The sequence below is a fragment of the Schistocerca americana genome, chromosome X (genome assembly GCF_021461395.2).
Source record: "Schistocerca americana isolate TAMUIC-IGC-003095 chromosome X, iqSchAmer2.1, whole genome shotgun sequence".
NCBI classification, from domain to species: Eukaryota; Metazoa; Arthropoda; class Insecta; order Orthoptera; family Acrididae; genus Schistocerca; species Schistocerca americana.
In genome coordinates this window covers 878,953,287-878,977,206 of record NC_060130.1, presented here as the reverse complement: position 1 = coordinate 878,977,206, position 23,920 = coordinate 878,953,287, and the positions used below count along the sequence as shown (strand labels likewise).

The 23,920-nt window shown below is 40.2% G+C and overlaps 1 protein-coding gene across 1 annotated transcript in view; it reads left to right on the top strand.

Moving 5' to 3' along the window:
* The first annotated feature begins 14,612 nt into the window (after positions 1-14,612).
* Positions 14,613-23,920, top strand: part of LOC124554996 (protein crumbs) — a 355,585-nt gene continuing 346,277 nt past the window's right edge. Inside the window, exon 1 of the mRNA XM_047128736.1 lies at positions 14,613-14,718. Coding sequence (XP_046984692.1) covers positions 14,703-14,718 — 16 coding nt within the window. The 5' untranslated portion in view covers positions 14,613-14,702. The remainder of the gene's footprint in view (positions 14,719-23,920) is intronic.

Here is a 23,920-nt window from a genome sequence, read left to right as displayed (position 1 = left end):
CGAGCACGAGCCTGCCATAGTTGACGCCATCCTTAAAAAGATAGCTGTTAAAAAAGTTACTACACTCGGCACCTCTATCATTGAGCGCAATCAAAAGAAGAAATTCTTTTCTATTCCTTTCTTGGGGCCCATCTCCTATCAGATTCAACGCCTTCTTCGTAATAAATACAATTGAAATGTCGCCTTTTCAACCAATAATAGTTTGAAAAAAGTTTTATTCACAATTTAAAATCGACCTGTTCCCCTTTGAAATACTCTGGTGTCTATAAGACGTTTTGTGATACTTGCTCTTTTTACTACCTAGGACAAACAGGACAGGCCTTTACAGTCAGATACAAAGAACATCTATTAAGAAAAAATGGCACTAGCACCCAGATTTCGCCTTTTGCCAACCATCTTCTGTTTGCAGGTCGTGCACCCAAAGCTGTTCACGATATCAACATTTTGCACACTGAGAAGAAAGGCCGTAGATGTTCTCAAAGAATTAGAAGTTTTTAAACATCTTTCTCGTAATGATGGTCTCATTATTAATGAGCCGCTACAATTACGTAATAAAAGCTTCTTCAATGGAATAAAGCCGTTACTTGGTACTTGATTGCGTGTTCCCTCGTGTAGTTACCGAAATATTTTCTCTTTCTAAGTCGACTCATAATTTTTAAAAAGTTTATATTAGATGCATTTCATGTTATAGCATTCTTTTCTGCTCGCTGAGTTATTTGGCTCCCTTTGTATTTATAAAATGACGTTTTCAGCCTTTAAACTGTATTTATAAGCTCTTATGTAGACAATTTGTTACTGCGTCTGCTGCTGTCAGATAAAATTATTGCCTTTTATTTCATCCACAAAATAATGTTCATCGTTTCATTCGTCTGTCTACATTTTCAACGATAAGTAGCCTGTTTGTATTTGGGGCTACTAGATGTTACTCTTAGCGTAATGTTCACTTGCTCGCAATTGCTAATGCGGGCGCCTTAGTCTGATGCATGTGAGCAGCCCATAGTGGCTTGCCTTTTATGTATTCTGTTTTACAAATGTTGTGACTAAAGCTTCATCACTTGATTGTTAGTTTAATACGTGACATGTAAGTAGTGTTTCTTTTTTAGTACTACTGCCCAGCATTTACAATTAAAAATGTTTTTCTTTTATCTGTAATTTTGTAATTATATTATAGGCCAATTTGAGATTTTTATTTCTGGTGAAGGCACTCTTAGCAGTGCCGAAACCAGGGTCAAAAGACTCGTTTTTTGCGAGCGCAGGTTGCTATTGATGTTAATTTTATAAAGTAAATGAGGCTGTATTTACATGTTGCACTAACAGATGGCGTTATTTCAGTACTTGAGCCAAACTCGTAACAGTATTTGCTAAATCGGGACAAGATTGTGTCTTGTCAGGAGGTCGGGGCAAGAAGGTCCATTATGGTGATGGTCGCAATATATCGGGGCGTATGGCAACCATAGGGGTCGGCTGAGGTACTGTGTGTGTGCAGTATATCTAAGTTAAGTTCAGTGAGCAGGAGGAATGCAACTGTTTGAACATTGTGGCTGGCAGCAGTTGAATACACGACGTTATTGTCATGAAGAGAACAGACTTATATGTATGTGCCAATAAGTATCGAGCAGAACCAGGTAGAAAAGTGACACCAGTACAGGAACGGAGGGTAGCACCTGTTGCTTATATTAAATCTTGTGGTTTTGTTGTTGTGATAATGACAAATTAAGTTTTAAAAACCTGACTTTTAGTATAGTACTTTGTATAAATGATTTATCATTGTAAGTTTTATCATAACTTATCAAGAATCGAAGTTGTCATTTTTATGGCTGGGAGGGTGGTCGGGAGGGAGAGAGGAGGGGCTGAATAGTTGAAGAGGTGCATTCCAGTAGGTAACATTTCAGAAATTAAACACTGCTTGAACCAGCACATTGTGCACACTGCACTCAATTCCTGACATACTGACTGATATAACTTTTCCTTCCTTTCTACCAGTTCTTCTCTGCCACCCTCAGATTCGTTGCTCTGCACCATCCACGACCAGACAAAATGTGATCATGCACCTCTTTAAGCACCTCTTCCCTTAATTTCGCTGGTATGACCACTCGTGGTCCCAGTCTTGTCTCCTTATATAACAGTCCATCACTCACACTATCTGTCATATTGTTTACAATCTCCATCAGTGCTCTGCTCTGCTTGCCACTCAACAAGGTCCTGACCCAATACTTGTATCACCACTACCTTCCTGCTTAGAACATCCGCATTTCTGTGATTCTTGCCCAGTTTTTGGATTACTTTGCACTCAAATTCACTAAGTTTTAAAACCCATCTTGTCAGGCTTCTGGATGGGTCCTTCAAATCTAGAAACCACTTCAAAGCAGCATGATCAGTCACTACTTTAAATCTTCTCCTGTAAAGCTAACGCAGCAAATACGTTACTCTGTACACATCTCCCTCTCTGTACTAGAATACTTTCTCTCGGTATCATTCAATTGTCTCGACAGAAAAGCAATAGGGTGTTCTTCCCCATCGATCTCCTGTCTCAAAAGAGGTCGTGTTATATCTGCGGACCCTCTCACGAACTTTCTACAGTAATTTACGAGGACCAGGAAAGACTTTAATTCTTTGCTTGTCTCTGGTGCTGGAAAATCTCATACTGCCTCCATCAATTTCGGATCAGTCCTCACACCATCCTTAGTGGTTGTGACTTTCCAGGCTTTCCCGATAGATCTGTTGCAAATACACTTTTTGGGTTTGGCACCAGATCATATTGTGTAAATCCCACAATATTTCATCGATGCAACTGCTCGACTGCTTGAAGTGGTGATAGTTGCTGCTGTCACTGCTGAGGTCGGGTCTTGCAGCGGTGACAGCAGCAACTATCACCACTTCAAGCAGTCGAGCAGTTGCATCGATGAAATATTGTGGAATTTACACAATACGATCCGGTGGCAAAAGCTAGAAGTGTATTTGCAGCATCTTTACTAATTACATACGAGGAAATTAACTTCTTCCAACACAAAATGAAACTTTTTAGTGCTCTGTGATAAATGTGCAACCCGCAGCCTCCTGAACACAGTTCTCAGTCACTGTGCATGTCCTTGCATACCTCTTGAAAGAAAAAATATGTCGTCCAAATTCACTTAACAATAACAAAGCTTTAATCGCTTCAGCAGACTATCTAACAAACGCAGAAATATTGCCGGTACATTTTTCAAACCGAATGGCATTTTTCTATAATGATGAAGTCCTCAAGGTACCGAAAACGCTGTCTTTGGTCTGTGTTCTGGAGTCACATCCAACTAATGGTATCCACTCATCATATCCATCATCAAAAAATATCGGCACTGCCAAAGATTATCAGTTGTTTATGTGACGTTTGGAATGGAGTAAACATCCATGGTCATCTTACTGTTCAAACAGTGGTATTCACAGCAGACTTAGTACTTCCCTGAACTGCTAATAGACTTTTCCGTACGATTACAGTGCCTGCCCCCCCACGGGCTACTACAGTCTTCTATTATGCCATCAGTTAACTGCTGATTGATATTTTTTTCTAAAACCGGCTGCAGGGAGTGTGGTACTCTGTATGGCTTCAAGTACACCGCTCCTTCGTGCCCCTTAGGAATCCTCTGCTGCATCATGGGCGTTGCATGCAACAGCCCATGTGGAAATAAAGAATCCTAACACTCTAACAATAGATCTTACATCTGTGCCCTCTCTCTTTCCCTCAAATTCTCAACATTCTCGCGCTATGCAGTGTTAGTGGCATCCTGTGCTTTTCATAGCTCACACCTTCTGTGCAGGAATCTTCCTCTTCTGGAATTTCTAACGGTGCCACTGACATTCACTTTAACAATTTACCCTCCTCGGCACCAATATTACCCATATTGATGGGTATTACTTTGTCTCCATCCTTTTCCTTTACACATTCGATGCTTCATCTCACCAAACAACATGCTGCATCCAATACGTTACTACCCTCCAACAGTTATGCTACACATAACATACCAACTGACAAGTCAGGCTCCACACTCACTCTTGGCGACTTCTCGATGCCACTCAACATGCAGTCAAGCAAATTAAGCCTTAATGTCATTGCTCGTGGTTTAACTGCACATTGACAACAGCTTCCTGTAGCCAGAATGTCTTCCCACTAAATTCACCTCATATAGTCGAAGATCAGTTATGAGATGATACTGATGCAGGAAATCTAATCATCTGTAGCCCTCGCTTACATGAGAGACCAGTTCTACAAAATGCCTTATCTTGCTTACCTCCTATTGAAAATTCGCCTCTACCGACCCCAGTGGCTGTACATCATTAGCCCCCACCCCATGAAAATTATAATGTGGTGGGTCCTAGTGCCTGCTAGCCACTAAATCTTTTGAGGCTACCCACACATGCACTCTTGTGTCCAACAAATCTTATACTTTTTTCATATACCGTACCCAATATGGCACATTCATACTTACTATTTTTGGTTTTACTGTAAACGCCCCAATGTCAGCGAAGCGTTAGTTCTTCGTGCTGTGTCTGCCCTGTGCTGCTGAATCCCCAAGCCCAGGCTACCCATGTACAGCAGTGACGAGGGAGGACTGCTGTGCATGGGACGTGACCCGCTGCCCCCTGGCAGGACTGTGGTGGTGGCAGGCACAGACGGCACATCTAATGTGCTGAGGAACCAAATACCACACGGCGGACTTACATCTACATCTACGTCTACACAGATACTCCACAAACCACCTGTGGTGCCTGGCGGAGGGTACCCTGTATCAATACTAGTCATTTCCTTTCCTGTTCCACTTGCAGGTAGAGCGAGGGAAAAACGACTGCCATGATGACAGGGCTATGCTCGGCTATGAGACAAGTGGATGCCACCAGCTACACCCATGCGTTCGTGACCATATTGGGGCAACCACCTCCCACAATAATTTAACTGTTTGATGTTTTTACCAGTCACCCAACTCCACTGTGACAGTTCTAGAGTCATTCAAAGGAAGTGTACGGTCAGTAGCGTGGAAATACCCAGATAATACAATACTAGTTGGAGGCGACTTTAACCTGCCGATTATAGACTGGGATGTCTATGGATTCACTGTGGGGGTGTAGGCAGATAGTCAGGTGAAATACTTTTGACCACATTTTCTGAAAACTGTCTTGAGGAGCTAGCTCTGCAGCCCACTCGCGATGGAAATATCTTAGATCTTGTAGCTACAAATAGGTTGGACCTTATCGACAATATCAGTATAGAAATGAAAATTAGCGATCATCATGTCATTTTAGCAACTGTGCCTCAGTATTAGCCCTAATTTCTCGAATCTTGTTTTTGTAGTAATTATGCGCAGTTCATGTTGGTGGCAGTAGAATCGTTTGGCAGTCAGCTTCAGCTGCCAGCTGTCTAAATTTTCTTGTTAGTGTCTCTCGAAAAGAACGTCGCCTTCACTCCAGGGATTTCCATTTGAGTTCCCGATGCATCTCCATAGCACTTACGTGTTGTTCACACCTACTGGTAACAAATCTGACAGCCCACCTCCGAATTGCTTCAATGTCTTCCTTCAATCTGACCTGGTACGGATCCCAAACACTCGATCAGTACTCAAGTACTCAAGAATAGGTTGTACCAGCGTCCTATTTGCGGTCTCTTTTACAGGTGAACCACTCTTTCCTACAATTCTCCCAATAAACCGAAGTCGACCATTCGCCTTCTCTACCACAGTTCTCACATGTCCATTCCGTTTTATGTCACTTTGGAGTGTGACGACCAGATAGTTAAACGCCCCGACTGTGTCAAGCAGGTCACTAGTATTATTATAAACGACCATTACGGATCTCTTTTTCCTACCCATCCGCATTAACTTAGATTTTTCCACATTTAGAGCTAGATGCCATTCATCACACCACTAGAAATTTTGTGTAAGTTGTCTTGCATCTTCCTACAGTCACTCAATTTCAACACCCCACTGTACACCACAGCATCTTCAGCGAACAACCACAGATTGCTGCGCGCCCTCACCGCCAAATAATTTATGTACGTAGAGAACAACAGCAGTCCTATCTCACTTCCATGGTGCACTCCTGACGATACCCTTGTCTCTGATGAATCACTGATCAATCCCATGGCTGCAGCTGGTGGCACCCAGGGCACCCATCGTCTAGTATAGCCCTAGCATCATGGTAGCACCCCTGGACTAAAAATTCACGGTTATTTATACTGCTTTGGGGTGCATTTGTTGCAATGTTACTCAGCATCTGATATTGTAGCTCATAACATGGTTGTTGCCCTTGTGTGCTGATACTGTCCTGCCTACTTCAACTGTTACTACTTCTTGGTGCACGTTTTGTAGAGCACAGCTCTTCCACAGATCTTGTGTAAATGTTGTTATAACCTACATGCTGCAACGCAGCGCTTACCAGCCAGCTGTGCCTAATGCAGTGCCTTAGACCGCTCGGCTAATCCCACGCGGCTCTTAAATATAGGTAGTGACGCTACAGCTCTTTGATACAGGGATAGGCAAAAAATGTGAACACCTGTACTTACTTGGGAATGGTTTATTGATAAGAGGTTGGACCCATATATGCCTGTAATACAGCTGCAATTCTTTTTGGAATACTGGCATATAATTATTGTATAGTCTCCAGTGGAATGTTATGCCACTCTTCGATCAGAACCCCTTCTAACTGCTGTAGTGACGAGGGAGGCGGAAATCTGCTCCAGAGTCTTTGCTCCAATACCGCCCACAAGGGTTCGATAATGCTCCAGTCAGGGAACTGTGCTGGCCAGAGAAGACGCTGCAGTTCAGTTGCATGCTCCTCATACCACACTTGTACTGTCCTGACCGTGTGAATGGGTGCATTATCGTCCTGAAATATGGCATCATTTTTGGGGAACAACATTTGAATGATGGGGTGCACCTGATCATCTCAAATGTTCACATAATCGTTCGCTGTAACACGACCTTTAAGAGTAATGATGGAGCCAGCAGAATACCATGGCATGAGTGTCCACATCACTACACTTCCACCTCCATTCTTAACTGTTGGAATCAAGCAATCAGGATTGTAGTCTTCTTTTGGCGTTCTCCAGTCATGAACTCGTTCCCATGTTGGAAATAACGAAAACATTGACTTGTCGGACCATATGACGTGTTTCCACTGATCAGCCGTCCAGAATTTAAGATCCTGGCACCATGTTGTACGCTTCTTTGCGTTATTTGTCATCACTAATGGTTTCGGTATAGCAGCTTGTCCATGAATATTCGCTTTATGTACTTCTCGGCAGACGGTGTTGACAGATACGTGTCTCGAAGATGACTATTCAGCTCTGCAGTCACTTTAGCCATCGTAGTTTTGTGTTGTTTTGACACAATTCATCATTTAGTTTTTATTTGCACCCACTATTACGATTACACGGTGATGTCATTCCATGTTTTTTGTAGGCTGTCATGACTGTTGAAGTTGCTCTTGAAACATTCAATAAGTTGGCTGTCTTGGTTACTGTTGTTCCAGCTAATTGGGCCCCCACAATCTGCCCTCTTTAGGTCTCTATTAGATCTTTCATTGCATGTCAACCTCGGCCTCTGAATGCAACAATTTCTGCACCCTTTTGCCGTTGATCATTAGTCCTCTATGCTCTCTTTTATTGTCAGTACGATGTGGTTCTGCCCACGAATCGCCCTGATTATTTCTATTCCATTTGTTACCATTTTTTCGGGGTGGGCGGCTTTCTCACCACTCTTCATTCGGTGGCCCATGTAGTGCGCTAGCACAAAGTCCGCTGGTTCTCTGACCTCGTTTTCACAGCTATAGCCAAGTTCATCAAGACAAAACAAGAATGCGCCTGCGTCGTCCATAACATGACCAGGTAATACAATATCTCTTTGGACTCGCATTGGCAGTTCCGTTTGGCACATCTGTATGAATTCCTCGCCTCAAAAGGTGTGTCCAAAAAACGATTTCTCTTAAACATTTCATTGAAGTATTGGGTCGGACTTATTGTGAGACCATGTAACTTTCCATCATTTAAATGCTTAGTTTTACACATTCCTGTTTTTCCTTTGCCCAGAATTCGTGCAGAGACGCCTTTTTAAATTCTTCAAACGTCTTGCACTTCGGCGCAATCACGTACATTGTCGTGGCTGCATCTTCGCACAAGTGTGCACAGATGAAGCTGGTCTTGCAACTTGCGAAGCAGGATCTGGGCAGACCTTCCTGGAGCTGCTCCATCCAAATTTTGGGATGCAGATTGTCGATCGATCAGGAAACAGTGCGTATTTTTGAACCGAGACAAAATGCTTTCGTATTTCATCCTCTTCCACGTCTCAGAAATTGGTACTTACGTTTACCGATAATTCCATATATACTGGAGATGGCACTGGTTCACTGCGAATGAGACAAGGCCTGTCATTTAATTCCTGCAATTTTGTTCTTCTTTCTGCCTGTTTTCTTCACTCAGTAATGTTTACCCGATTGGCGTACTGTTGGTCAAACAATTTTTTCGTTGACTCTGCTTAAATAACTCGCACAGCGCTTCCCAATTCCGGCGGTTAATATCCGCCTGAAGCTCCTTGGATTGAAAGAGTAGTTTTATCTTTTCCCGAGCTTTTAAATCAACAGGGACTGTCCTATCCAAACTCGTGATGTCAAATCCACTTGTTTCTTTAGTTGGGAAATATCGTCTGTGACTACATCCTTTCATTATTTAACGTTATGTACGTCCTTCCGTAATTCAACGCTCGTTTTCTTCACCTCCTGAGTTTCTGCACTTAATTTATTTGCACAATTTCTAACCTGATCCTCAATGACTTGTTTCATCCTCTCTTCTGATTTCTTGACTTCTTACCCTATCTTTTTGTATAGTTTTTCCATCTGTTCATCACACGCTTGTGAATGACCGCCAAATCCCTTAAGACGATCACTATCAAACCAATCTGCAATGTTATTGAAACGCTCCTCATTTTCTTCGTGTGATTTCTTAAAATTTTCGTCCATCTTTTCGTCTGAAATTTTGAAGCAGTCACCTATCGCTTGGAAGTTTTCAGGAAGCAATTGCTGCCTATTCTGGTGGTAGAGATGGATGTGTAGCGTGATCTGCAACATTCTGTGTCACGTTTGTGCGATCAGCAGCTACCGAATCTTCCGTTTCCTGAGACATTGCCATATTCTCTTCACCTAATGCCTGTGCTTCTGCTTCTTCTACATTGTTCTGTACATCGTCTGATCCGGGGTTTGTCGTTAATGATTCGTCAATATTACTATCTGAAGTTCCCATTACCTCAGAACTATGCGAGCTGCCTTGTTTGGTCTTAGACATCATAAAATATACCGAAATTCCTAACCACACACATTAACCAAAAAGCTATTTTCTCCAAAATTTCAAAAATTAGACTCTGGACAATGATGGATTATTTCTCACCTACCTTTCTTTGTTTGCTAGGAAAAAGCACAAATTAGTAAAAGTGCATGCATTTAATATTAGTTTAGATGTGATGATGTTCACTTATCATTGAGTGTTAGTCCTACTATTCTGATTAAAATTAGTTGAAAGTAAATTTTACTACGAGAATCAGATCGCAGAATTTCAGAAATTAATCCTGGCAGTATCGCCAAAATCTTACTTGGGATGTCAGTTGTGGCTGGAGCATACCCCTAGGATGCACAGCGGAATGGGGAACCACTCCAAATTAACTGAAAACAAGGCTACTGTCACACAACGAAAACATTTTACTTAGAGGAGTGTTAATAGGGGTGGCCCAGTTAACCATGGAACAAATAGGTACCACTCCACCCACATATTAATGGGAGGTGGGATCTTCTAGCTATGAATGGAAATAAATAGATTTATTGACTTTGAATGTGAAAATTAGTCACTGAAATCTTAAAAAGGGAGCATTAATAATCGAACAAGGGACTACAACTGAAAGTATAACCTTGGTATAGGTGATTACGGAGGATACAACAGAGTAACACTATTAGTTCATAGATATGGCCAGTGACTGAGTAAGATGTTAAGATGTTAATAAGATGTAGCAAATACACATGAAGATAGAAGCAAACACCATAATGTTGACAAAAATCGCACTGAGAGACTGTGTGTCTTTAAACTTGTGTATTCGGCTCCTGAAGAGAGTTAGATTAGTTTCTAAACTGCTTAGTGGCCATGACGATGTATCATCTCATCAATTGGGTAGTGCATAAATAAAGACACTGTTGGTGGCAGCGTCTGGAAGATGTTATTTCAGCCCTCCTTTTGTGCTTAGTGCTTAAGTGCAGATGCCCAGCAGTATTAAGGCTCATCCTACCAGTCATCTCTCCTGACCTAGCCTGAAGTCTTTACTTTATGATGGGCTAAAACGAAACTGTTTACTCTACAACAGCCTGGAAGAAGTATGTTCTTCAAGGGACATCTGAAACTGGGTTGCCTTGCTGTCAGAGCAGGAACTCGCCGCCAATGAGTGCGGAGATTTCAACTCTCAACAAATGAAAAATACGTAACAGCATTGAACAATGTCATACTCTTTTTTATGTCATTATACTTCAGCTAATCGTTCAGAGGTCAGCAGCTACAGGCAAGAGACTTATCCCATTCCATGATATGATTCTGAAACTGGTGAATGGAAAACTGTACATGAAGGCACAGCACGAAAACGCGGGCTCTCCTAGAAAAAACAGTATGTTATCAAGGATCATATGGGACGATATTAGGATCTTATCTCAAGTGTTCTGCCAGTGCCAGGCTACAGACTTGTGTAGTTATATTCAAGATCACTCACCACTGCCCTCCTTCCACGAAACACCGGCAATTGTTCATGGTCATCCAGGAGAACTCATGCCTACCCATGCACCTTAGGCAACTGGACTAATTATATTTAAGGTCATGACATGTCCATGCCAGTCACCTGGTCTTGTGTGATATAAAATTGGCGGGAAACACATCCTATCTCTCAGTCAATGGAAGCGATAAAGATTCAAGTTCCCTCTTCGACTTATCATCCTGTATAACTAGTTCAATAGCATTGGTCTCTTTATTCGAGGACTGTGCATCATGGGGAGAGGTTCAGGTCTGTTATAAGCAAATTAACATTAACAACAGTTCTATAGTGAAAGGATTAAAACAATAATAATGATGTAGCAAATCAACTAATGATTAATTATAAACAATTTACTTTGTACTGCAATTTTTACAATAATTTTTTGTAGTTTAATAACAATTTTTTTAAACTTTTATATTTTTATTTACAAATGTGATATCCAATGAATATTTTCGATGGCTTATACATATTATGTTATTAACAATAAATTGAAAAGCTTTTTCTTACATTTCTTTCTGATGTCTCCTACTGTCAGGTACGTTTATTTACACTAAAATTACTTGAGAGGAGAACAGCTAATACTGTGTTTCCCATCTTTTTTCTGATTGGTTTGTACTTTCTATACTCAATATTTACATTTTAATAGTATTTTTGGATGATTTTCTCCGCAAACAATGCATGGGGTGAAGAAGAAATGCTGCACTTGGTGATCAGCATATGATTCCTCATCCTCATTCAAGAGAAAATGTGTTTAGCAAAACCCAGTAGGTTTAATAGATGTACCATTCAAAAATGAGGCCCCGGCAATACTCTAACTGCGTGCAACATGGCCAAGAGCAGGTAGTATGAACTCTGTGCTGTGCCAGAGGAGTCCCTTTAACTCAGTGGTATGAATCAGTGCCATGACGGAATAGATATGCAGATTCATCAATGTCTGACGTCGCATTCCAGCCAAACATTTTTTTCCCCTTTAAAGCATTAAACAGTATCCAATTTACACCTCCACAATGTGGTATCTTGCATATTTCCTTCTGTTACTGCTACCTTTATTTAAACATTAAGGCATAATGTGAACTTCTTACAAACACTTCGTTTCATCCATGACACAAATGAAGCCAATATAAAATAATAGTGGATACAAATACATCATCTGCATCCAGTGAGATATGAAGAAATAGGCAGACTGTACTAGATTGCACAATAATTCCATTCTGTGTGGTTGACAGCTAGGCTTAGCTTCTCAGAGCCAGTGTGTACATGTATGAGTGATGTTCACTTTAGAGAAGAAGTTCAAAGAGACCACCTTGCATTTGCAAACACTTCGCCACTCGCTGGATCATACTTTGCGGGATCCTACACAAAACACATGCAACCACCATTGCTGGAAACGGCTTGGATGCGAGTCATGTACGTCCATGGATGGTGTACCAAAAACTTCTTCCTGTAAGTGTCCCCAAAAATAGAAATCAAGTGGATAAAGGTCTGGGGAACATGGAGGCCAGAACATTGCACCTCCACAATCAATGAATTCCCTGGAAACGCTTCATTTAAATAGTTACGCGCATTCTTTCCAAATTGCAGTGGTGCATCATCACGCTGAAACCATAGCTGTCGCCAAACACCAAGTACAATGTTTTCTAATGAGTCAGGGAAAGTATTACAAAGAAACGTACGATACAGGGACACATTCAGCTTCCTTCCACGAGTCCAGCCAACAGGTTTATGCCAAAGCGTGCCTTAAAGCCACATTCACAGGTAACATGGAGGTTGTTTTCTGAGCAATAATGATTGTTGTGGAGGCTGAAAATACCCTCACAAATGAAGCTAGATTCGTCAGTCCAGATCATGTTAGTTATAGGATCCTCGTTATTTTCCACTTAGTGCAAAAACCACTCACAAAATTATCAAATGCACTCTTTGACCTGCCCGTCTGCCTCCATATTCAGGTCCCTGCAAGGTCGTTGTCCATGCTGTGAACACTATCGACATTTGTTTCCAACGCAAACACCATATGGTGTCTCTCAACCACGTGAAACCAGCATGGATCCTGAATGATTCCATTTCCTCCCGTTTGGCTTCCACTGAGCCTTCATTCAGTGTGAACCCCCTATCCTATAATAGCAATCAATGGACACCACGTGCTTCCCCTCTCGGTGAAAGTGATTCATCTGCAGTGCATTTCACCCATTTTGACGAGGAAACCCTCTCAACTGCTGGCTTGTTGTGTGTGCCTGCTAACCTGCCTCAGGAACTGTCGCCCTCTTCTGCCCACTCGGGCATCACGAGATTCGGCATATCGCATCGACGATATCTCTCTTCAACTGTGAGATAACCTGCTGTTTGTGCTCCTCGCTCAGCCACACTTTCTGGAGGGTCCTTCCACTGTCCTCATGACGCTACTCCGCTTCTTCCAGACTCTGCCTAACATAGATGAAGACAATATCTCTGTGTTCATTGACACAGAGACATGCCTTACTGTCGTCATCCCGCTCTTTCAGCGACACACTCCAGCACGACCACAATTCACACCCATCACCAGAGCATGTCATCTCATATGTCCTCCTAGATCTCCACAATTGCGAGGTGTCCACACCAATGGTCGAACCTACATTCAATAGGTCCGACGATCTAGTATCGATTCCTCAGTCCAGACAGACTGTCACTTACACCGACGACGACACACTCCTTCGTCCTTCTCATAGAGGTAAAAATAAGCTTCTTTGACTAGAGTTTTATTCGGATGTTTTGTTTTGAAGTACTCTCGCGTAGTCGTGTTCTGCCATGTAATATGTGCAAAACAAAGTGTTGTACGCTTACTACTTGTATTTTGTGTTTATTATTAAACATTTATACGCAAATCCACAAATCTAAACAACAGAAAAGTAGTTATTAGACAATGCTTCAACACGATGTCCTACCTTGTATTACTCATACTTTGTGTTCTTGTCTGGCGTTGTCACTGTACGATTCTTTGATTGCTACAGTAATGCAAACAAAATTCTGAATGAATAAACACACACAGTTGAGGATATACACTTTTAATCGACTTTATTTCACACTTTATCATAGCTCGTTACACAACAAAAGCGCGTACTTGCCAATGTAATGAACACAGTCAAAAAGTATACCACACACAATTAATCATTTGTTAGTTCGCGACCGATTGGTCGCTCCTCAGGTCGCTACAATCTGATGAAATAGGTTAACCTTAGTTTTCTGTGCGTTTTAAGCATTTTTCGCCATTATTCGGTTATTTTCACTTCTTTCACAACTGTTTGCTTGAATCCTGACTTTAAACAAAGAAATACACTCGTCTGATACAAGTAACCACCGGGATATTGTTTTGTGTGGCAGTGGCTTCTCTGTACATGGTCTGTATGAAGCTCAGCCAAACTTTCTTTTCCGTCTTATTCAAGTGTAGGCCGTTTCTAGTATATCCCTACCCCGCAGTTGTAGTAACTCATATGAGGTTTCATTTCAACCAGCAGCCTCCTATAATACTACTAATTCACACGTCTCACAGCACTGTTAATCCGGGGGTAGTCACGGCTCAGTATGACATATGAGTAAGGTTGCTACTGTCTGTTGATGCCATAATGTCATTAGATTCTTGACTACAGAATGTGGAAACGCTGTTCCCCGGAGACTCTGCAGTCTTAATCGCGCCAGTTCAGTGGCGTCACTTTAGTTGCAGTCGGGTATCCGGCTGTACACGGCAAAGAATAGGTAGGTAGCGTTTACGATGGAGAACTTTGGATTCCTTGTCATCTACTGCGATATTGTACAGTGTAGTTGTTGCCTGTGAGAGGAGAGGATAGGGTTGTGGAGCGTAATGATTTGACTTCTTTTTGTTTATTGTTTACTGTCGTCTTTGTGTTTGTGCGTGTAACACTGTTTACAAGCATGGAGTTAAAAGTGCGTAAGTATCGTAACAATTAACAGAGTAATTTATTTTCAAGTTACATTTGTTCTTGAAAGATCTGGTCCGTGATTTTGAAATTCGTTGTGACACACACTTTTCGCTCGAGTGAAAATGTATCTTACTAGTCTAAATAATGCAAAAGATTTGTTGCGTTGTTTGCCCTTATATTTGATGGTTTTACAGACATGTTAGTTACGATATTTGTGTACCAGAACCAAAACATGTTGCGAAAGTTGGTATTGAGTACGCTTTAAACGTCTGCGCTTTTGAAGCAAAATTTCCATGGGTGAGACGTTATTGCTGTATTTGTCTCATAAGCATTACCTATAATTATAACGGCATTGTGATATCTGTGCACTGTCACACTTGTTTTGTTCATAGTGCTTGTTAACATAATATGCTGTGATTTGATGTACCTTGTGGTTACTGCTATAGACGATTTAATCATGAAGAGACTAGTTTAATTTGCATATTTCCATTCCCCAGTGTGTTGTGGACTAGTTTATTGGGGAAAGTCAACTTACAGAGACAGTATGTTCAAAATACAGAAACGTATTATACTGATTATATTTGGTATTAATCGTAGAATATCCTTCAGAGACCTCTTCAAGAAACTAACGTTTTGATAACTATTTCACGAAATGTAAGCCATCATTATTAATTTTCCTTGTCATTAGGCCTACCAACAGTTCTCTTTTCTCAAAAATTAGTGAAATGCATGATTAAAGACTGAGACGAAAAACAACCTCTTCAGAGATTTCTAGGAGATAACATTAGTACAGAAAGCAGGCAGATATACTGGTACAGATATGTGTATCAACCTGACAGCATATTGTCATGCGTATAATGTGATGGATTTTAAGAATGAATTAAAAAAATTTTTTTTTTTGTGCAGCTCATAGAAACTCAAATGTTTTAGGTTATTTCATAGTTAGCATTATCAGTGTAATACAGTAGTCCTTCGCAATGTTGTTGCGCTGTACTACTATTAAATGTATGTTTTTGACCTCTTTTTCACATCTGAGAGACCATACTTTGTGGGGTCCTTGTAGTACAACTATTGTAATGTAATAAAATTTTCATCTGTTTTCTTTCCTTCTTTTTGCCAGGAAAGAAATGGTAGATGTGATTTCTTAAATATATTTCCTCTATAGGTACTCTGTGTTAATATTCAAGCAGAGTTGTATGTTTTCTGAGTACTGTTGGGAACATGCGGTTTACTGATCAAGGAGCAGTGCAACATCATATGGGGGGGGGGGGGGGGAGATGAATTATCTGAACTTACTTTTTGAAGTATTTGTTGACAAATGGAGACAGTAGTGTAGAAAGGTTCAAAATAAATAATTTAACATTGAAATTTAGTACTTTACAATATCATCTGTGATGGGGAAGAAGAAACTATTGTGAGTGTGTTAATGTAGACTTTTTCCAAAGCTGTGGGACGAATTTAGCAAGATAATCAGAATTCTTAAAAGTGGTAAAATTAGGGAAATGATGTCTTCTCAGAAATTGACATTAAAAGTTGGAAACGCACACTATTTCATGTAGCCCCCCAGTGCTGCTGGAATTTTTAGAACATCAACATAGCATTTATCATAGTTGTTTGGCAGCTTCTTTGCTGTGTTTAGAAAGGATCAGAGGTAATGTTGCCTTTCATGAGGAGCTGTTTGCTATGTACAATGTTGTTGGTACAAGAGTCTTGTTATTTGAACCTGTTAGAAAAAGAATCAAGTGGGATAAGATGAGGTGATTGTGCCATTAGATCTCTTCTTCCCATCCTCCTTTCATTGTAAGCTTAGTGAAGTAAATCACGAACACCGTGTAGCTCCCATCATTCTCAACCAGTGTACATTCATTCATCAATTTAGTATTACATAAATTGTATCTGGAAGGAGGCTCTTGAGGTATGTGGAATGTGCCGTTACACGTAAATGAGCAGAAGGAGCCGCTACAGGTGGCATCTGTAAAGTATACTAAGAACAAACTAAGACTAGTCGATTCAGCGTAAGGAGATCCCTGACAGCTAGCAGTGCTGGTGCCAGCTTTCAGTTGTGTAGTGGTAATTCCTGCAGGTAAAAACAATAGTTGTATAGCTGTGACAACACTGAGGCATTGCCGTAGACATGTTTACAAAATTGCTTTATGTGATTTGTTGAAGTAGACTTACAAAGCTGCCATGACCAGCCCAGTGCAACTGCCAGGGATATTCTTACACTGAATCGACTATAGTGTTGATCTACTCATACTACTGATAATAATGGAACTGCTTCTAAGTTACTTTTTATTTATATGTATTATTAAGAAAATAGCCAGACTGCTCCTCTTCTACTACTCAGCTGATGTTTATATCTAATACATAAAGCAAAGTGTTTATTTTGTTGTGCACAGAGCACTATCAGCTGTCTGTATACTGATGAAGTCAATAGTTGCAGGAGAACTTCTGTAAAGTTTGGAAGTTAGGAGACGAGGTACTGGCAGAAGTAAAGCTGTGAGGACGGGGCATGAGTTGTGCTTGGGTAGCTCAGATGGTAGAGCACTTGCCCACGAAAGGCAGTGGTTCCGAGTTTGAGTCTCGGTCCAGCACACAGTTTTAATCTGCCAAGAAGTTTCATATCAGCGCACACTCCGCTGCAGAGTGAAAATCTCATTCTGAAGTCAATATATGTTTAGTATAAGCATTAAGGTTAAGCAGAAGTCTTGCGTACAAATATTCCATTAAGTTGTAGTGGTTGATCAGATATTCTTTTTGAATATCTTTTGATTTTCAGTTTATTCCTGGTATCTGCCTGCAACCTGTTACAGTTTTCACACTAAAATATAAAACACTCTTCTAAATGCTAAGGCGGAGATTCATAATTTATATGGAAATAATTTAACTAATAGTATTGTGATTGTGAATTGCCCAGTTCATTCTAAATTCTCTTGTGCTGTTAATCACAAATACCATCTGTGACATATGTGATGGCACAGACATTTAAGAGTCCCAAGGTCCCTAAAGAGGCATCTGCAAGATGTTTGGTTATAAACTTGATACAGTTTTCTTGCTGCATTGTTCCAGAAGATTATGACACAGGACAGTACTGAGTAAGAGCATGCCAGGAATCCTATCTGCATGTCAACACAGTGAGAGTGAATACTAACGTAAAGCAGCCAAAAACTGAGTTTTTTTTCTTAATTGAACAGCTTGCTGCTTCTAATTCAATTTGTTATCCATTTGGATGTCTAGGAACTTCAGACACGGAGTCCCATCAGATATAGAGGAATGTATGATATATGTCACTGACTTTGACCAGTGACATAGGGATCACATGAAAAATGCCGTAAACAGTATGGTGGCTATAACATGATGGTGATGCTGTCTTTCCCCCCCCCCTCCCCTCCCCTGGTGGGCTAAGGTACTAATCAGTCTGTCACCACAAGGATCACATTCATTGGCTTTGCCAGCTCACAACCAAACTGTTACCTCTCGCCCTAACATACTTTTTACACTAAGCTAGAGATTGGTGTGTCACAATGACCAGGTTTCATTTGTTTGTTTATTCACTTTCAAATTAGTTGGTTTTGCCAACTAGCAACAAAACTGTCAATATATGCAGAAAAAGGTGATGTGATAGCAGCCATTAACATTACATCACTGGCCAAAGCCAAAAACTCGTATTGAACATTCCTCATTACCCACCTCATCCAATGTATTCCCATTGATCTCTATTTCTGGTATCACAAAGTCATTTGGATTGCTTGGAATTGTGTAATATGTATCTTTGTAGTATGAAGGATTATATTGGTTACTGTGAATCAGTTGTAAGTCTGTTCCATTATTTTCCTGGGTGCGTTTGACATGGATGTGTTTGAGCCTTTTATCAGTATATTGGTGTCAGCAGCCAGCATCACAGTTTTTGAAGAGCCCTCCGATATGCTGGACCAAAAACAGCAGTGCGCCAAGCACCGAACCTTACAAGACACCCTATTTAATGTTTCCTTATTCAGAATGTAGTCTTATTCCTGTTGTATTATCTGTTAATGTGACCCTCCATTTTCTATTGTCGAGGAAAGCCTCCATCCATACTGGGGGGGGGGGGGGTGGCGGCCTACAATGCCATACAATCTTAGTCTCTATGGTAATATTTTATGATCCATATAATCAAAGGACTTGGAAAATTGTAGAAATTTTCATCAGGAAGGTAAATGTAGCCATGGAAGTCATATATAAAATGTCTGTTATGACATAGTTGTTACTTCACTTCATAACCATACCTGTGCCTTGCTGTATCATGATTTTAAATACGCTAACCATCTCCCCTAGACCTATATAGAGCTAGTAAACAGGACAGTCTGATTCACCATCCACAAAAAGTAAATAACACACAGAAACACCATCTATGACTAGAATAGACAAACAAAAACAATGAAGGTGCCATCTGTGTAACGTATGGGGTCACACTTCAAAGAATATACCAATGGCTCGTGTTGTTCACTAGACCCGCTGGATTCTACATTGTCATGTATCACTGTAGTAAGTCTTCTATAACTCATTTTGTTTATCATTGTATGATTAAAATCAGAAGACATTCCTATGGCTGATAGGAAACTACTATTTGTGTAACAACCATGTATGGAAATCTGTGAGAAAATAGGGTGCTGAAAGTTGGTTTGGAACCATCTTACAAATGAAGTTTTGTGTATGGCTTTCTCTATAGAATGTTAACTTTGTACTGAAATAAATATTTCCTATGAATGCTCCATCTTCACAAACGCATAAAGTTGTTGAAAAATTGTATAAATTTTGCTGCTATATAGTATCCAATTGTGGCGCTGATTCTCTTGTGTATTAAGTGCTCAAAGGTTGTCTGTGTACCATGAATTTGAGCTGCCAGATGAGTTATATTTAGGCGTTCTGTTTTCTTAGTTTTTACTATCAAAATGTTTGTTGTGATCAGTTAAGGTTATCATTTGTTGCTATTATCTTAGACACAATGAAATTTGAGAAAACATTTCATATTGTAGGTTATATTCTTCTTATACTTGAACTTTAGGAACTGGATCATTTGTTTTCAGTAGACCCTCATGACAATTTTATAATGGGTCAAATTAAAAAAAAAAAAAATTATCACTGATAATTTCACTGTCTATAGAGACTGTGTGTATAAAATAAAAACTAAAAGTCACAGAACTTGAAATGAACATCTTAGAGGTGTTGTGTTTTTGGGGTCGACAGAAGCGTCCGATCCCACGCGTCGGCTTTGACCCGTGACGTAAGGGTGTTGTCGTGTGTGACGTCATGACGGCGCGGAGTTTGGTTTGAGTGTGGCTGTCTCCAGTTCTGTTTTATCTTATTTTATTTACTTTTCTGATCTGTTCGTTCTATCTCGTGAGATTTTTTTTAAATTTAAAAACACTTATTACTTATTTTAATTATCTGTTTCCTCGAATTTCTGTTTTAGTTTATTATATTTATCTTTCAGATCTGTTCGTTCTATCCTGTGAGATTTTTTTTTTTTTTTTTAAAGACAAAAAACACTAATCAGCTACTGAAGCATCTTTATCTTCTATGTGTTGCAGGGGTTACGACCCCTGGGGAGGTGGGTGGGTATTCATGCATGGCTGTCTTCACTTACACGTTGTAGCTATGCAAGGCGTCTAAATTTGTTTATATTTAGTTTGCCCCCCACCCAAAACACCCCATTTCCCCCGCTTGTCCCGTTAGTGTCATTAGGCTTCTTGTGGAAAGTGTGTGTGTTTGTTTTTGTTTCCGCCATATTTGTGACGTCATGGGTCAAAGCAGACGGGTGGGATCGGACGCTTCCGTATTTCCTGTTTTTGTGTATGAGGTACAGTACTGTGTTTGAATTGCTTCTCAACTATCACAGAGAGGCAGCTGATCATTCAAGGAATCATTCATTGAACTGTTGTTGAAATTTTATAAATACCACAGTTATCTACTTCAGTCATGTTTAGTGGGAGTTTGTTTCATCATCACTACACATTTCAGCATCATGCTACCTTCTTGAGCTGCACATCTATTAATAACAAATTATTTTGTGTGACTACATACATTACAGCTATGTTTTTTTGTTGTTTTGTGTGTGCCAGTTATTGAATATACATTCCAACTCCTGTCTCACAGATTGCTGGACAAAAACATAAACATCACTTAAAGTTCCATATGATTGTGTTTATACTGGAATCAAAGATGATTGAATGTGTGACATATGTAGTCACACAAAATGTGTAATTGACACATGTGCATCAGAAGGTGCCAACATGCTTGTGTAATGTGTTGTGATAAAGTAGACGTTGCTATTAAACATCACTGAAGCAGCGCATTGTGTTATTTATAAAATCCTCACTCACATCCATATAACACAGTACATTTCAGTTAGTTGGAACAGTTACTGGCAAGTATTTTATTACTCAATTAGTTCCAAATTCAAGTGTTTACCACCAGCAGGGAAGTTTAGAGGACTTCAACTTGTGGTGTATTTTATAGTCCCAATAATTTGGCGTTTACATCATACAGATTTTATATTCCTTTAAAATTGTTTGAAACTTTTTAGTGAGTTGTGGCACATGGGTAAAGTGCTTTGCAGAACCAAAAAGCATGAAGAAAAGATGTCATATGTTGAGAAAATTACCAACCTGTGGGCCTACCCAGGCCTGTGGCCTTTGGAGTGACAAAAACTTCCCCTAATCCAAATTTTCACTCAGAGACCCTCCATTTTGTTGGATACATTCACATCTGCACCCTCGAAAACTCAAAAGACGGGATATAAATGTAGATGTGCTATTACTTTAGATCTCATTAGAGAAAAAGCAGCGGAAGAGATGGTAAATGATATTTTCCAAAAAATTTTTAAGTGGTCGTCTCTCCATAAATTTTGCAGAAAAGCCCGCACACATTACATCCATTTCAGTTCAACAAATACGGTCGTACTAACATTTGATGTATCCATCACAGTTTGAGAACAACAGTGATGTACATACTTATTCCACAAGAGGGAAAAATGACCTTCATTACCCGTTGTTAAAGCTGTCAGTGGCTCAGAAAGGAGTTCAATATGCAGCAACAAAAATTTTTGATCATTTGCCCAATAACATAAAATATCTGACAGGTATCAAAGCAATTTTTAAATCTAATTATTCACCATACCCACACCCTGCCATCGGATCGCCACATTGTGTACCATGATTCGGTACTCCACACAATGTTTTTCCACTGTTCAATCGTCCAATGTTTACACTCCTTACACTAAACAAGGCATTGTTTGGCATTTACCGGCGCGATGTGTGGCTTATGAGCAGCCGCTCAACCATGGAATCCATGTTTTCTCACTCTCGCCTAACTGTTATAGTACTTGCAGTGGATCCTGATGCAGTATGGAATTCAAGTGTGATGATGTGGATAGATGTCTGCCTATCACACATTACAACCCCCTTCAACTGTCAGCGGTCTCTGTCAGTCACCAGATGTGGTAGGCTATACACTTTTGTGCTGTACGTGTCCCTTCATGTTTCCTCCTCATTATCACATCAGAAACAGTGGACCTAGGGATGTTTAGGAATATGGAAATCTCGCGTACAGGTGTATTACACAAGTTCCACCTAATCGCCTGACCACATTCGAAGTCCATGAGTTCCACAGAGCACCACATTTTGCTCTCTCACAATGTCTAATGACTACTGCAGTTGCTGATATGAGTACCTGGCAACAGGTGGCAGCACAATGCACCTAATATGAAAAGCATATGTTTTTGGGGGTGTCCAGATACTTTTGATCACATAGTGTATATATATTTAAGTGTAGTTGCACGAGTAGGACTAAAAATAATAATGTGTTTATTAATGTTAACACAAATCCCATATACATATACTATAAACTAACTCGTTCCATGTTATTTTAATAAATAAATCATTCAAATGGTCTATGGAACACGTAACTAACTAGCTACACCAGATCTCACAGAAAACCCTCTTGTTTCACTTGTAATGTACGTTAGTGTGAGCCCTAAGGAGTCATTATATAACACTGTATATGTCATTGTTGGTTCCTTGTCATTGTAATTGCTATGTAATTGGTGTGCAAGTGTTCGCACATGTTATGGCCCACTAAAGAGTATTTACAGTTGAGAGTTTCTAAAAAAAATTATGAATATTATGTTTGTGTCACTGTCCCTTCAACAGTTGATGACTAGTGTACAGTTAATGTTGTCCTCCAAACAGCTGAAGAAGAAGGATAACCATTCGACATTTGATAGAGGCATAGTTAAAGTTTGCTTACAGTGCAGTGTAGCTTTTCCGAAGTATGCTGAAATTGGTAACTGTTTGCGTGGTGGTTATGGGAAGTAAACATGATGAATCAGATGTTGAGTAATTAGGCAAGATGGTGGAGCCAATGAGAAAATAGCATTTGAAAACATTGTCATGATGTCGATTGTATGAAATTACTTTGCGGTGTAAGTAGGTTCATTCCTAACCACCCCCTCAGATATCGGGACATTTTGAAAATACCCCACGAAGTTTTTGAAATGATCATCAGTCTGCGCTAAAGATCAGTCCATCATCACAGTCAGTTTTCCTTTAGTTCCATTCTTTTGACTTCGCCAACTCTTAACCCAAGCTACAGGTCAGTTCGTCTCTACAACCAGTTTTCTTGCCAACTCAACCACACACTAATATTTCAACCTAACTGAGACCGCAGGCTGTGTTGCAGGTCACCACAGCCAGTTTTCCTCCAGTCACATTTGTCCATTTTGCCAACTCACAACCAGACTGTAATGTGAAACAGTATCCCAAAAAATCCTGTTTATTCTGAGAAACATTAAGACACAAAGGGCTTACAGACATTGGCTGCGAGTGGGCATTGATTGAAATCGATGGGGAATGTTGATAATTTGTGCTGGATGGTTATTCAAACCCGGGTCTCCTGTTTACTAGGCAGGTGCTCTCACCACTAGGCCATCTGCACACAGTAGTCATTGCAACTGCATAGACTACTGTAGTACGCCTCCTGTCACTACATTAGTAATGTGTGGATAAGTTGAGAATTTGGGTCTGACGGCAGGTGTGCTATGGTAGTCTGTGCAGTTGCAATAGCAACTGAGTCCTGATGGCTTAGTGATCAGAGTGTGTGCTTAGTAAACAAGAGACTCGATGTTCGAATCCCAGTCCGGCATAAATTTTTAATTTTCCCCATTGATTTCAA